Source organism: Urocitellus parryii, chromosome 2 (genome assembly GCF_045843805.1).
Source record: "Urocitellus parryii isolate mUroPar1 chromosome 2, mUroPar1.hap1, whole genome shotgun sequence".
Taxonomy (NCBI): domain Eukaryota; kingdom Metazoa; phylum Chordata; class Mammalia; order Rodentia; family Sciuridae; genus Urocitellus; species Urocitellus parryii.
Window position 1 is genome coordinate 121,598,889 of NC_135532.1, and position 16,761 is coordinate 121,615,649.

Genomic DNA, 16,761 nt, shown 5'->3' on the forward strand with positions numbered 1-16,761 from the left:
AAGAACAAGACACTGAGATACAATATGACTTGAATACGATTTGCTTTCTCATATTAAAAAATTTAACCGTATTGGTTATCTGAGAATTCTGACTTTGTTAATAAAAATTTAAGGAAATTCTAGGTTTGCCAAAATACAACATTTAAAATGTAATTTACATTAAGTTCAATGTGAATTACAGGGTAAAAGTAACTGGTGACTAAATTTTTCTCTAATAGCAAACATATAATGACATAAAAAAGTTTAGCATGCTTAATAATCAAGCTAATCTTACATTACCAGCAAATGTCTACAATCTTAAATCATTATGAATACTGAACATTGTGAATTAAACCTGTTTTCAGTTTAAATTTACAACCAATGGGAAAACAGTTATGAAACCTGCATAAAGGATTTATTAAATGACAACACAGATTAGAAAAACTAGTAATTTTTTGACAATTTGGTTGAAATACAGAGAAGAAATCAGGCTTTTAATGAGGGGGAAAGGAATTCTTCCCCAATTTGTGTTAATGTTATATATGATTTGGATTATGGCATACAGTGGTAAAAAAAAAAAAAAAAACTGCAAACAAAACATTATTCTGAGAGGGAACACAGGAATATACCAGGACGTAATATATGATGAAGTAAGCTGGTAGAAATAGTAAGATCTTCCATTCACTCTGCATGTTCTACATTGCTAGGCAGTGCTGAGAATTTCAATGACTTTGAGAGATTAAGTTAACCTTCATAACTTTTAAATGGAGGAACCAGGGTTCAAACCCAAGTCTAAGTGACTCCATAGTCCATATTTTTTTAAACCCCTATCCTATATAAAGTCTTTTAAGAGTCTGCATTAATTAAAGTGAAAGTCATCTGTGACAGAAGCAATCATGATAAACTAAAACATTGGTTCTCAAAGTATGGTCCAGTGTCCTAATAGGGGGTTCCAGATACCTTCTCACAGAGTTCACAAAGTCAAATTTATTCTCTCCATAAAATTGTTATGTGTGAGAGTATACAATGTTAACAGCTGTATTAATGCAAAGAAGGAAAAACTGCTATCACTTTAGTATAAATTAAGGCAACACAAAACACAAAGCTGTAATAGTGTCTTTACATTTCAGATAAAAAAATTTTAGAAATCAGCTCACTTAAGAATGTCCTTGATGAGCCAGTAAAAAATAACGACTCTTATTAAATAATGGCCTTTTCTTTCCAATTGTATGATAAACAGGGATTATACATAAATCTCTTCTACAACATAACTTCTACAGTTGGATGACTGTCTCAAGGAAAAAAGTACTTATGTGATTGAGTTGTAAAGTAAACTAGCCACTTTTTTTCAGGGAACACCACTTATACTTGAAAGAAAGATAAATTATGGTCATTTAGACTTGGTATCTGGCAGATATTTTCACAAAAATGACAAAGCCAGCCTATGGTTTAAAAGGAAATCATTTCTAGTATCAGTATTTTCTACTAATGATAAAATTCGAGCTTTCAAGTGAAAATCTGAATTTTAAAAAATTTGTGTCTATCATTGCAGGTTTGACAGATTTGTAATACTCAAGACTTTCCTGAACTGTGTGGTTACAATAACTGTGAATTATTTCACTGTATAATAAAATGTGTCAGCATTTGGAAGCTTTATATAACTAGTTTTTTTTCCTTTGTCAATGACATGATGATTTCCAAATAGCTCAAAATATATAACAAAATCAGGCAGCCAAAAGATTCATTGAAGTGCAAGTTACACCAATGTCTGTGGACCAATAGATTTTAATGTAACAGTGTAAGAAAAGTTTGAAACTATCATTTGTGTACAATCAAAAAATAATCTCCATAAATATCCTGAAAAGGTGATTAGTTTTTTCAAATGCCTATTTGTATGAAGGTGGATATTCTTTATACTTCAACCAAGGGTGTAGCACAAAACATTGAATTCAGAAATAGGTATGAGACCCAGGCACAGTGGTGCACACCTGTAACCTCAGCAGCTTGGAAGGTTGAGGTATGAGGATCACAAGTTCTAGACCAGCCTTAGCAATTTTGCAAGACCCTAAGCAACCTAGTGAGAGCCTGCCTCAATAAAAATTTTTTTAAAAAGCAATAGATATGAGAATCCTGCTGTTTTCTCTTAAGCCAAATATTAAAAGAGACTTGGAAAAAAAACAAAGTTAAACATGGCCATTCTTCTCATTTAATATTTTTGGTTTTGAAAAACAAATAATTTTTCTATTAAAACTTTTGTTTATATAAAATTAATTAATTATTTTTATGTTTAAACACTTAAAGGTATAAAAAAATAATGTTTACTTACTTTTATGTGGTGTTGAGGATGGAACCCAGGGGCTTGCAAGTGCTAGATGAGTGCTCTACCACAGAGCCACAACCCCAGCCCCTAAACATTTTTATATATTCTTTCTTAGTTATGTATAACACCAGGACACACCCTGACATGATCACAAAAACATGGAACACAACCTGCTCCAATTCAGTCCCCAGTACTACCTGGCTTTCCCTCTCCAATCCATCCATCCATCCATCAATCTATTTACTTATTATTAGTGTCTTGTGGATGCACCTGATACAAGGACCCACCGTGCCCCCATACATGCATATACGTAAATGCATGTCAGATGCATCCCACTATTCTTCCCTTTTCCCAATCCCTTCTTCCTCCTCCTTAATCCCCTTTACCTACTCTGATTCTTTCTCTATTTTGATGAAATTCCCTTAACACTTAAGGATGTTTAAAGACATTCTTAATTTTGATTTTTAAAATGTAAAATATCAGTAGAAATCCATCTTTAAAAAGTCTTGAGACCAAAGCCTTTGAAAACTTCTGAATAAAGTCCATTACAATAACATATATATTGTCTTTATTTTGTTTGTGCCAATCAAAAAGATTGTTCTCATATTAACTGTAGAAAAGAGAGCCTCCTCCAAGCCTGTCTTTTACCAAATCTAAATAGAAAGCATAGAAAATAGATTGTGTTCTCTAATGTTTAAAGTTCACAAATGATACACAATTTTACAAAAATCTCTAGAGGGGAAAAAAACCTTACTGAATATCTATTACACTTCTACAAACTATGCTAGGTGCTTCCACTTAATAAAATTTGAGATCTGCATTTAAGCTGAGAAAAGTTAAAGGTAAAGTAGGATGATACAGTATAAAAAGTATAGACTTTGGCATACCTGAATTAAAATTATTCCTTTAACTGTTATGTTGTCAAGACAAATGCACAGTTTCTTCTTTAACATGCACTTAATAAAGGCAGCAGCTATTCAGGGGGCTGAGGCAGAAGGCCAGCAAGTTTAAGGCCAGCCTCAGCAATTTAGCAACACCCTCAGCAACTTAGTGAGACCTTCTCTCAAAAAACGGACACCGGACATCCTGGCTTAGCCTGTAGTCCCAGCAGCTGGGGAGGCTGAGTCAGGAGGATTGCAAGTTCAAAGCCAGCCTCAGAAACTTAAGGAAGACTAAGCAACTCAGTGAAACCCTGTCTCTAAATAAAATACAAACTAGGGCTGGGGATGTGGCTCAGTGGTTGAGTGCCCCCGAGTTCAATTCCCAGTACCATAAATAAACAAACAAACAAACAAATAAATAAAAAGGATTAGCCGGGCACAGTGGCACATGCCCAAAATCCCAGCAGCTTGGGAAACCGAGTCAGAAGGATCCCAAGTTCAAAGTCGGCCCCAGAAACTTAGTGAGCCTAAGCAACTAAGCAAGACCCTGTCTCTAAATTAAAATAATAATAATAATAATAATAATAAGAAGAAGAAGGCTGGCAAACTGGCTCAGTGATTAAGTGCCCCTGGGTTTAATCCAGCTACCAAAAAAATGAAAAAAATAAAAGAACTAGGAAGTCACTCAATGGTAAAAGCACCCCTGGGTTCAATCCCCAGTACCAAACAACAAAAATAACTCAATAATTCCTACTTCTAAGACTGAAAGACATGAGAATACAATTAAAGGTATATGAAGAAGGTGCTCAAAAAGTGCCTTTCAATCATACTCTTCCCTCTGTTCTAAAACTAAACCAGAGAACAAGAAAATCAGCAAATAAGGTTAAAATTTGATGACATACTCTCATTTCATCTTTATAGGATTCAAGTAGATGCTACTCTAGATAACATCCAAAACTATTTTAAGAACCCAAAACCTGTATCAGTGATTAGGGTTCAATGTTTAAAAACTACCAATGCTAGGATGCATGAAGATCTGGGTTCAATCCCCAGCACCACAAAACAAAACAAAACAAAACAAAAAAAACCCCTTCTTTCAAACCTAAATCACTCCTACACTTCTTCTTAATTTTGAATATTCACTTGACACACTAGTGATAAGAAAAACAATGACATCTTGATATCACTAAGAAAATTATCAATGAAACAATTCTGAAATTGGTCATTTTAGAAATCAGGAAAGCTGGCAGGAAGCACAAAAATAATTGTTTTAAACTATAATTCCATCAGATATTTCATATCATCACATGGTTGAACTATTATATTGAAAATTAGGCAATAGTTATTTTAAGTACAGTAAATATGTTCCAAGATTTGTGATGAGATAGATCAGTCGCTAAAAGTTAACAAGACTTAATACCTTAACAATGCTTTTCACTCTACACTTCAACAAATCACTAAGGCTATTTCCAAAAAACAAAATAGCTGATTAATTTTATTAAACTTGTCAACCAAACACTTAAAAAAAAAAATTCAAGCAGACTTCATAGTTTGTGTGGAAAATCAAATTATGTAGCATTTTAATTTATTTTTACATAAGATCTAATTATTTTTCTAACATATGATACTCTCAGAACTTTTATAGAAACTATGCAGGTTTACGACAAAAGAAGTCCTCTCTAAAAAGTAAGCTGAATGAACTTAATTTTATCCTGATTAATTTCTTATTGCAAGTTTGGTTACTAACCATTTCCTGTGTTGTACTGTTTACCCTCTCTAGGGCTGGGGAATGCAAATCAGTGATAAAGCACTTGTCTAGCAATTCGCCAGGCCCTGGGTTCAATCCCAAGCTCAACAACAAACTGTTCACCCTCTCTATAATAGTTACTATTCCAAAGCTAGTAACTGTGATCCTTTACCACACTACAAGGAAGAAGACAAGCACTGGTGGATATCATCTGACAATTCCTGAAAATTATTTCAAATGGATACTCACATATATTTCCTTTGATGCTTTTGTGTTCCAAGAAAGTTAGCATGACCATATTTTGGAGGAGCCAGAATGGTATACTGAAAGGGAGCAATGAATATCAGATTGAAAGCTATGAATCAGTTTCAACTTTTAACACTCAGAAATTATGATTGTAGAAGGGCCACTAATTCCCTGCTGCCCACATTATTCAGTGAGCAATCACATGTCCCTGTATTAAAAAGCATTCCCCAATAACTCTTTAATGTAACAAGTTTAGTGTAACTTAAGCTATATATACACACAGAGAGAAAAAACAGAGCCAACTGCAAATAAGGGACAGAATCAATTACATTTAATCCTATTAAGTCCTCAAAACCCCAAAAAGAAAAGCTGAAGATGATAAAATGCTTAGAGAATTGCCAGACCATCTCCCTAACATTAACCTATCAATCTTCAAAACACTCATGAAGCAGATGTCAAGCACCTCTAGTTTTACAGAGGAAAGAACCCTAAGACTAAGTGACTTCCTCCATTATCACATAAAAAGTTAAAGATCAGATTAAAATAAACTCTAGGACTCTGTACTCTTCCATTAATCAAGAAAACTCTTAGCTCAAACCCCCAAATGCTATAATTACCTCACTCTATATGTATCCTCCCTCTTTCTCTCTCTATATATACATATATAATGTTGTCCAATAAGGTACCCACTAGCCATGAAATGCAGCTACTCCAAAAGAGAGTGTCAAATACAAATTAGATTCTGAAAACTTAGTATTAGGATAATATAAAATTTTGATTTTCTTTTCTTCTTTTTTTTTAAACACAGATCACATGTTGTAAGGGTATTTTGGACATACAGAATTAAAATTCATTGTACAGCACTGGTTCATACTTCTTTCCAAACACCTCCCAATGAAAACAGATGTCATTTTAATATTTAAACCAAAATGTAATTATTTTCAAAACTGTTACATCCTTATATATATTATGTGTGTAACATATTTGGAGGGGGAGAAAATGGGCATAATATATCCATGTTGAGAGATATAAGAACATATACAATTAAACACAAAATAGGTGATTATAGTAGTCACAAAAAATTTTTTTTAAAAAATGTTTCTATCTCATTACAAGTATATGGGATTTTTATGGGGTTTTTGTTGTTGTTGTTGTTTTGTGTGTGTGTGGTTGAGGACCAACTTCAAGGACTCACCCATGCTAAGCAAGTTCTCTACAATCCAACCAGTAGAAGTGATTTAACAAGTCACAGTGAGGAGAAAGTATGACTCTCCATTACAGTAATATATCATTTTCTCAGATGGAAAATAAAAAATATTCCTAATGTACATGTAGAGATATCAATCATCACAGGTTACCCATGATGAACCTTAAAATATCTGCCTAACATGTACCCACAGTAGGGCTTTTTTGGTTGGCTTTTTAAAAAATTTTTTTAGGTGGACCTGGTATGTTGCCCAGGCTAAAGCATGAGCTAAAGCAATCCTTCCATCTTAATCTCCCAAGTAAGTGGACTACAGGCCTGTACTACCACATCTGGGTTATAGTTATTTAACTACATATAATATTCTAATACATATTCAGCATTTGATCTCATTTTGACTAAAGAAGCAAGAAATATATAGTTAACAGTAAAGATCAGTTTTAAAACCCAGGACAACTTTAGAAAACAGTCTGACAATCTCATAAAAGGTTAAATATCAAGGTTCCATATAATCAGACAACTCCACTCCCAGGTATTATAACCAAGATAAATTAAAACAGGTCCAAACAAAAAATGTGTACATGAATGTTCTTAGCAGCACTATGTATAATAGCTAAAAAGTGTGAACAATGCAAATGTCCATTGGCTGATGAAAACACACAATGTGGTATATATTCATATGCCAGACTATTTTTCCCTTAAAAGAAATGAAACACTGATACACTGTTATAACATTAATGAACCTTGAAAACATACTACCTTGAAAGATGCCTGTCATAAAAGATGACACATTGTATAATTCCATTTATATGAAATGTCCAGAGTAGGCAAATTTATAAAGACAGAAAGTAGTTGCTTGGGGTTGGGGTAATTAGGAAACTGATAATCACTGCTAATGAAGAATGGTTTCTTTCTAGGGTGGTGAAAATGTTCTAAGATTGATTTTGATGATTGTTGTACAACTATGTGAATGCACCAAAAGCCACTTTAAATGGGTGAATTGGATGGTATGAGAATTACATCTCAGTGAACCTGTCAGAAATACAAAGCAGAGGGAAAAAAGGATTACAGGGATTCATCAAACACCTAATAGCTACTTTTCTGGATTTTGTAACTGTGATATTTATCAGTTTTTAAGGTTGTGATTTTTTTCTCATTCTAAGTATTCATATTAGTAAAAATAAAAATTTCCATCACATTCTTGCACAACCAAATTATTTAAAGTCATAAACTGTACTGACTTTTATGGCACGTTAATTATTTCAATAAAGAGTTCTTTTCATTAGAAGGATAACAGGGCAATCATTCTCATGTTAACCTTAACACAATCAGAGAATAGCCACACCTCCAGACATGTACTCCCTCAAAATATGAAAACCACTAAAGGAACACAAACTACCTTAAAGGCTGAATAGTTCTGTGAAAGCTCAAAAAAAGTTACTATCTTAACCAATTAAATAATCAAGATTAGACACACATCATAGGGATTTGAAGATCACAGTATTAAAATATGCAGAGGGCCAACATAAAATATACTACTTTACCACTTTTTCTTAAAAGCTAAACTCCTGACTCAGAATGGATTAAAAAATTAGGAACCTAAATTCTTAAAGCTGAAGTGAAGTATTTCGGTGGTGAGTGCGTGCATTTAACACATAACACCTTATGTAGACTGACAATTTTGGAAGCAGCTGAATCTAAGACAATGAAGCTTTTTTTTTTTCTTTTCCTTTTTAAAATCATAAAACGTGATGATGCCATTCCACAGCCCACCCCATCCCCCATTACCACCACCAGCAGGTGGAGGGAAAGGATACTGTAGACTAGAGGATGACAGCTTTGTATAACCCTTTGGACTTTAAATGTAAGAATGCAGCTGGTGGTCTCTCTGGAGGGGCTAAAGAGATTTGTGAACAAGCTGAAATAAGGGGTATCCTTTGCCTGGAAGTGGGCACACCGTGAGCCACATCTTGAATCAGCTATATCCAGAGTAAAACACAGGCCGCTGGAAGGCACTGTTAGCATCACCAGGATGGCCTCTCACGCCGGGGGTGTTTTTTTCAACGGAGAAGTTGACTCCTGTAGTTTGGACATTGAGGGGAGGCAGGGGTAAAGCGGGAGTCGGGAAGACCAGAAAAAATGCCTTTAAGTGGAGGCGCCTTGGGTCTCGCTGAGGAAGTTCCGAGCCCCACTCGGTCGCACACGCACGCCTCCCCCAACTCCCTTCTACCCGCGGCGCCAGACGGCGGTGCCCGAGCGAGAGCAGGAATCTCCGCCACTGCCGGGGAGCTGGCCGCGGCAGGGGGGCAGCGCGGGCCACACACACACACACACACACACACACACACACACACACACACACACACACGCCTACTCCGCACTCGCTGCGCCCGGCCTCCCCGCCGCGCGGCCCAGCCTCTCGCACCCGCAGCTGGCCGGCTCCACGGGGCAGGCCTAGGCCGCGCCAGCCGTGCCCCAGCACCTTGTTCCCGGGCGGAGGCGGAGCAGGCCCTACACAAACTTCCCGGCGCGTTAGCAGAGGCGTCACCGACGGGCCGGCCCCCAGCGCCATTCCCTCGCGGCCCGGCGGCGGCGCCCGCCCCTACCCCCTGCACTCGGAGTCCCGGCGGAGACCGGCTCAAGGCCCACGGCCCCCACCCGCCGGCGCCCCGGAATTTACCTCCAAGTCACGGCCTTTGTTCTTGAAATTCTTGAGCCGTTGGTTGTCTAATTTCTCGTTGTCCGCCATGGCCGGGCCGGTGACTCCTTCCCCCGCCCGGGCCCCGCGGGATCCGCCCCAACCACCGCGCCGCACGGACACTCCCAGGAACCCGGCCGCCGCCTGAGCTGCTATGCCCTCCGGGCGGCCGCTTCCTTCCTCCTCTCACTTGCCTCCGCCGCGGCCTTCTCCTGCTCTCCCCGCCCGCCCCCCCTCCCTAACCCCAGAGCGACAGCAGCTCCGGTGAAGACAACTGTGGGGCCGGGCGGCGGCAACGGCGGCGGAATGTGCGGCCGGCTGAGAGGGGGAGGCAGCCTCGATATGGGAGCCCCGGCGCCGCGGCCACGCCCATCGCCACCAGTCCAGCTCGCCGATTGGCCAACCAGGCTCCGGTGCGCTCGGCCAATCAGAAGGGACGATGGAGAGCGAACAGAAAGGGGAAGAAAGCGACGCTGGGAGGAAACGGCCCAGGGCTGGTTGAGTGGGTGGGGAGGGGAGGGGAAAGGAGGGCTGCGGTGAGAGTAACGCTGGGCGGGACCTAGTGTCTCCCGAGAGAGGGTAAGGAAGTGAGAGAAAGTAGATTTCCGAGGAGAGAGGGTAAAAGAAGGAGAAGCCGGGAGACTGGGTGGGGACAAGCTGGTTTGCTGCAGTTGTCAGGGCAGCCCCAAACGTCTGGGGTCCAGGGTCAAAGAAACGTTCTTTTCTCCTCTGGTGCGCCCTCTCTTCCAGGGCATTTCTTGAGCGCTCCGCTCGCTTTTCGAGGAGAGAGAGCTGCGCCTTGGCTCCACGCCAGGTAGGGCCAGACTTCCAAGGGCCAGGTCTGGAGCTGAGGACTGGCAGGGGCTACAAGCGTTCCGGAGGCGCTGAGCAAAGTGAGAGGGTGGTGATGGAAAAGAAAAGCGGTCCGTTAGATGAATTGGATTTATCCTGAGTACCCGCAACAGGTAGGAAACTAGGTAGAGTTGATGAGCCTGTGATGATACCGCTTCCTAGGTGTTTCCTCATAGAAACTTGAAGAAGTTACTTGGCCACAAAATGAAAACTTCTACAGGGCGGGGATCGTGGCACATAGCCATGTAACATTGTAACTCTTGAGAAAAGAAATGAATTCCAAGGGTAGCAGGGGCAAAAATAACGCAAACACAAAAGAATGTACTCAAGATTTTTCAAAAAAGAAGATGCAGTATCCCAAAGATACAGTGTTAGGTGAAATGCAATTAGGGTGCGAGCGGGGAACAGAGACATTGAATGTATTTCTATGTGGCAAGGTAGGAGGAAGAGACCCTAACACAAACCCTTTCTGGAACTTTTTAAACTTTTGGTCCTGTCTGGTATATTTTGTTATGGTGGAGCAAAATACAGAAATAATCGTTTAAAGTGGAAGCGTTTCTTAAAGAAACACTTTTAAGGCAAAGGAGGGTTTTCGTTTGTTTTGTTATATATATATATATATATATATATATATATATATATATATATATACATATGTTTTATATGTATATATATATATTTATATTATATATATATATACACATATGTTTTATATGTATATTTATATATATATTTATATTATATATATATATATATATGCTTTTTTTTTTTAAGAAAGTCAGTGGGTTTATAGAACTCAGAGCACTGGAATACTATTGAAGTCGCTTGAAGGTGTTACAATGAAGGAAAGGTAAAAATAAACTTTAGAAAATAAACAGCAAACAAACTGTGCCTAGAAATAATTCACACCGAAGATTAATTTGATTGTAAATTAAATGCAGACCTTAAAATAAAACTGGCAAGATTGTAAATTTTTATTTCCCAGAGACTTGTTTAATTGAAATAGTATTATATTTGAATGCTAGAGTACTGATGTATTTAAAAGTTTAGGATAAGAAAATTAAGTTGTAAAGCATGTGTGCTTTTCACCATCATGGATTTGTTCATAAGTAGGATTCAAGGAAAAAATGCATTGATGAATTCTATTCTGCTATTAGAAGTTATCCTGTCAACGTGCATGTATAGATGAATACTTTGTACTTCTGGAAATAAATTTTATGATAGTTTTTGTGATGAAGTTCATGGAATTAGCTACTGTTGTGTAAGTCTTCATGTCTCCCAGCTACAGCTGGTTATATCTGATAATAAAACAGCCCAAAATTCTCTTTGCAGAATACTCCTTAAATGGGTTTGACGACTGTTACCAACTGGGAGAGATGTAATCCAAATAATAATTAAACACATCTTATAATTTTATTTGTCTAATGTCTGGCTGAGGTCTGCCTTCCTCTCCAGACAGTAAGCTCTTTGAAATCAAGGATAATATTTATTTCCTACACTATGTATATATAGAATGCAGTAGTACTCAGCACATTGTATGTTCTTGGTGACTATTTGTCAGGTGCAACAAGTGAATTTGAGCTTTTTTGAATATATGTCTCTAAAGTTGAAAAAAAAAAGTTAACACTTCTTGATATAAATGTACATTGAGTTGTTATTGCTTCTGATTTACACTGTTTCATCTAAAATTTTTGATTTGATATCCATACTAATTTCAGGATTAAATTTTTTTTTCTTTTTTTTATTGTTGGTTGTTCAAAACATTACATAGTTCTTGATATATCATATTTCACACTTTGATTCAAGTGGGTTATGAACTCCCATTTTTACCCCGTATACAGATTGCAGAATCACATCAGTTACACTTCAGATTAAAATTTAAGGAATAAGTCAGACATGATTCAGGGCAAGACATGCCCTGCCCCCACATTTAAAAGCAGTTGGATACACTTTGTTAAGACAGTTTTCTTTAATTATAATTTATAGGTAATCTGTTTGCTGGTCTAAGTTTTTCACTTGAAGTTGTTACTAGTTTTTTGCCAACAAGTTTACATGTTTGGTGTCTGTACTTACAGTTCTTCTGATATAGAAGATAAATAATTTATCAAGAAAGTTTTTCAGGGAGTTGGTAATAGTTCTAAATGCAGACTGGCCACTTAATTGGCAAGACATGGTAGAACTAAGTCTGATTAGGAGGTTTGGGAAATTTAATTTGTTGAACTAAGGAAGTAGTAAACTGCAGAACTATTAATACCATTTTGACATTATTTTAGTTTGGGTTGCTATAATAAGTTAAACATATACTTGGTGGCTTAAAAAACAGACAGTTTGAAGGACATGAAGTCCAATATTAAGGTGCTGGCAGATCTAGTAACTGGTGAGGGCTTTCTTCCTGGCTTGTAGATGGCTTATCTTCTCTTTGTATTTTCATGTGGTAGAGAGCCGCCAGAGAGAGTAAACCATCTCATGATTTCATTACCTTTAGTGTCACTTCTTAATACTGTCACATAGGGGATTAGAATTTCAACATGAATTTTGGGAGGGACACAAAAATTCAAGTCCATAAAAAATATGGACTAATTTAACAAAGAGGCTTTTGGAGTGTATGAAATATAGTTATTATAACCAAGCACTATAAAACCTACTCTACATTTAAGACCTGTTTTCAATAGCCTATTCAATGTTAGGTAACTTAATACCCAACTTATTATTTTGGGTATAGGGAAAGTCTAAAATATTATAGAGATATTTGCTTTCAGTGTATCATGAAGTTCTTTTAAAGTCTTGAATAAAGGAGTTTTCTGTTCTGCAACAGATTTGTGAGGGGATTGTGAAACCTCACACAAGCTTTCAGTTGGTAGATGGTCATCTCAAAAGGAATTGTAATTTTTAATTATTTCAGCAGTTTGGACTATTCATGTATACATTAAGTTGAGGATTATAGAATCTCTAATATGGATTTTATGGTCTCTATATTTAGGGAATACCTTCAATTATGTATGATTTCTTGAGCAATATTTTGGGTAGTATTGGCTGAAAAAAAGAAGGAAATATACATGTTGCTAGGACAGTTGGGTTAGATCTTATTTTAGAGAAAAATATTGAATCTTTGGTAATTGCTATAGTTTAGATGTAGTTTGTTTCCCAAATATTCATGTATTGGTAGCTTGGTCACTTGTGTGGTAATGTTGAGAGGTTGTGGGACCTTTAAGACGTGGGACTTAGGGACTGGGTTTGTGGCTCAGTGGTAGAGTGCTTGCCCAGCAAGTATGAGGCACTGGGTTCAATTCTCAGCACCACATATAAATAAATAAATAAATAGATTGAATGAATGAATGAATAAATAAGTAAATAAATAACATGAAGATCAATTGACAACTAAAAAAAATACTGAGGGGGTGGGGAGAAGAAGTGGGACCTAGTAGGAGTTGATTAGATGTTATGGGTAATTGCCCTGGGAAGGGATTAAGGTAGTTCTCATGTGACCCTGAGTCAGTTCTCAAGATTAGGTTGTTGTAAAAAATGCAAACCTGGCCTCTCTTCTCCCTTTGACTATCTGTCACACCTTGTGATCTTTCCCTCTCACACTCACTTTGTCCCTGATGCCGTCTGTCTTGATGTGATAAAGCTGGGGAGTCCTCACCAGAGCCATTACTATGCTGTTTGAACTTTGAGCCTCCCCACTGTGAGCTAAGTAAACCTCTTTTCTAAAATTTCTTTAGAAAGTACCCAGCCTCAGGTGTTTCTTTAATCCAATATAAAATGGGCTAATACAGGAATGTCCCCTTATTTTCTCTGGAAAATAAAATCGACCAGGTATTAGAGGACTTTGCTCCTTTCTCTCCATTGCCAGACTTTTCTGACTTATAACCTGGGGAGACTGGAGAAGATGACTTCTTTTTTTTTGACTGAATGAAAAGATGAACATGAGTTAAAAATTAATATTAAAGTCCTGAATGAAAAGATGAAGATGAGTTAAAAATTAATATTAAAGTGAGAGAGGTGAATCACCTAGTATTTATTTAGCTTATTTCTTTAAAAACTTAGTTTTGAGTCAGGCATGGTGGTACACACCTGTAATTCCAGTGACTTAGGAAGCTGGTACAAGAGGATCCAATGTTCAAGGCCAGCCTCAGCAACGTAGCAAGGCCCTGTCTCAAAATTAAAAAAAAAAAAAAAAAAAGGATTGGGGTATTGCTCAGTGGTAAAGCACCTCTGATTTCAATCCCTGTTACCAAATATAAACAAACAAACTTAGTTTTGACAATTTAATTGGAGAAAAACTGAGTTTTTTCCCCCAATGTCCATCTGATTACTTACTTCAGACATTTGTAATCCTATTTTTAAAAATTTTTATTTTTAAATAATCACAGGAATTGAAAAAAAAAGTACAAGAAGGTCCCATCAACCCTTTACTGTCTCCCCCAATCATTTCATATTATCTAACTATAGTATACTATCAAGAAAAGGCAATAAATATTGGTATTATTATTATTGAAGTTATTCAGAGGAGAGGGAAGACATTAGAATATAAATATTATGTGAAGGTATCAGGGGTCCCCATATACTAGAAACTCTACAATCCTACACTTTATGGGAAAGAATTCTATAGTTACAGTAATAATTACTATTACCAAATATTGGATATCTACTATATTCGAGTCAAGGTAGGCGTTTTATTTGCATGAGGTATTGATTATTATTATTATTGTATTTGTATTTCTTCTATTATAGAGAGATAACAGTTATTGAGCACTTATGGGGCAGGCATTCTCTAAACAATTCTATAAATTTATATATACGCTATATGAGTCACAAATATATATACAAATAAACACATTGAATCCTCAAACCCTGTGAAGTAAGAGTAATCACTTTACAAATGAGAAAATAGAAGCACAGAGGTGTAGTCATTTGCCCAAGATCACGCAGTGATAGAGCTGACATTTTGAACTAGGCCTGACATTACAGTCCTGATTATCACAGAGATACATAAACTTCAGTATTCACAGTAACCTTTCAAAGTAGGTATTATTGTTTCTATTTTCTTTATGAGGAAGTTAAGTGACTTGCTTAAGATCCTACACAACTAGAGGGTGCTGGAGTTCTAGTTTGATTCTAGGTCTGCTTAGTTGAAAAACCTCACTGTTTCTAGTTGACCCTTCTGCCTCCCTAGCCTGTCACACAGATCTCAGCTGGATCTCTATAAAGAGCTAGTTCTGAAGACAGACAGTGTTTCTCAAACCTGAGTGTATCAGAATCACCGGAGAGTCTTAAAACCCAAATTGGGAGATTCTGTCCCTAGGACTTCTGTTTTAGTAGGCCTGCATAGCCTTTGAAGAGCTGAATTTCTAGCAGAAGCTCAGGTGATGCTAATGATGTTTTACGTCCTTAAACATCCTTTGATAACTGCCCTAACAGAGCTTATTATAAGGTGGCAGCCTTAAGATAAGGGCAAAGTTAAAATAAGAGTAATTGTGCATCACAGTAATAGATCATATGTCATACAACTATAATGCATAGGTAAGTCATGGTTATATATCTCTTATTCAAAAATGTACCAAATAATGTTTTAAGAACAGAGTCTTCTAGGCCATAACATCTAATTGCATATTTTAATAGATTTACACAATGTTTTCCCTGTGTCTAATTTTTCTCTTGAGTTTTCTCCAATACCAGTTTATGGTATTTTTCACAGTAAGTGGCTCCACTGGGCCTGTTAAGTCTATTTTGAGTTTCTTGGTGTTAGCTTAAATCTTATATACTCTGCCACTGCCCTTCTAGCTCCTTAAAGGCTCAGACTTGTCCCAGTTCTTGAGTCAATTCCCAAAGAGGCAAAGTGTGACTCCATTAACTGTTCTTCCTTATGAATTCCAGTCTATTTGCCAGGCATGCTAGTTTACTTCTACTAGTCTCTTTCTCAGGCCCTGCCCCTACAGGCACAGAGGAATGGGGTTTCCTGCCACATCTGACCAACCTCTTGGAATCATCTCTGATACCAACAAACAAAACAGAAATGCAGATTTAGCATCTTTATTTTTAGTTGTCCTGTTCAGAGATTCCTTCACAATCATAACAATGGGGAAAAATCCATTAATACCCAGTCACTTCTACTAATTGTGCTACTCAGTTTCTTGAGTTGAAATGTTAGGTATCTTTGATTCTTCATTCTTTTCTCCTACATCCCATGTTGAGTAAGTACAGAATTGTAATAAATAAATAGAACATCTTCATGAATTTGCCTTCATGAATTTGCCTTCTTTCCATTCCAATCCTCTGTCATCCCTGTATAATGTCTATAAGAATTGTTTCATGTTCCTGATGTCTTGGAATTATATTGTCATAGCCCATTTAGTCTTCATAGGACACTGTTAAAAAGTGCTTCTTGATGAACATTTATATATGTAACAATCATTTAAAACAAAAAAATTTATCATAAGACAAAGATAAAAGCAGATAAATAACTATGGAGATAACCAAAGGTAAATCATTAAATAGAGTTTTACTTTCGTTTGTGAAAATGATAGATTCCTACCTTTAGTAATATATCGTACTTGGAAATTTGAGAATAGTAGTACTAAACAGATTGGTAAAAATTCTTGTTAATATGACTGGCTTTAATAACTTTAGTGAAGCCAAACTGATGCTCTAAAACAGATGACTGCTTTGGATAATCACATATAAGTAGAATTCTCTGGTGCATTTAGTAGGTTTTTTTGTCTCTATTACTGAGCATACATTATATGTGACATATGGTACCACATATACACATGTAATTCTGGAATGAGAATTTAAAAATAGTACAAAATTGAACACTTTCAAGGCACATAAATT

The 16,761-nt window shown here is 36.9% G+C and overlaps 2 protein-coding genes across 6 annotated transcripts in view; one reads left to right on the plus strand and one right to left on the minus strand.

Moving 5' to 3' along the window:
- Positions 1-9,385, minus strand: part of Kpna4 (karyopherin subunit alpha 4) — a 71,572-nt gene extending 62,187 nt beyond the window's left edge. The window contains exon 1 of one of the 2 annotated variants that reach the window (XM_026412083.2): positions 9,058-9,385. In XM_026412083.2, coding sequence (XP_026267868.1) covers positions 9,058-9,126 — 69 coding nt within the window. In that variant the 5' untranslated portion in view covers positions 9,127-9,385. Of the gene's footprint in view, positions 1-5,176; positions 5,242-9,057 lie in introns of those variants that run through there. The other variant, XM_026412084.2, reaches the window with a different exon arrangement.
- A 266-nt stretch (positions 9,386-9,651) lies between these two features.
- Positions 9,652-16,761, plus strand: part of LOC144250815 (uncharacterized) — a 110,435-nt gene continuing 103,325 nt past the window's right edge. For all 4 annotated transcript variants that reach the window (XR_013342590.1, XR_013342589.1, XR_013342591.1 and 1 more), the window contains exon 1: positions 9,652-10,040. Coding sequence is in view for 1 of the 4 variants with exons in the window: in XM_077793992.1 (XP_077650118.1) it covers positions 10,008-10,040 (33 nt within the window). In the remaining 3 variants the exon portion in view is untranslated. The remainder of the gene's footprint in view (positions 10,041-16,761) is intronic.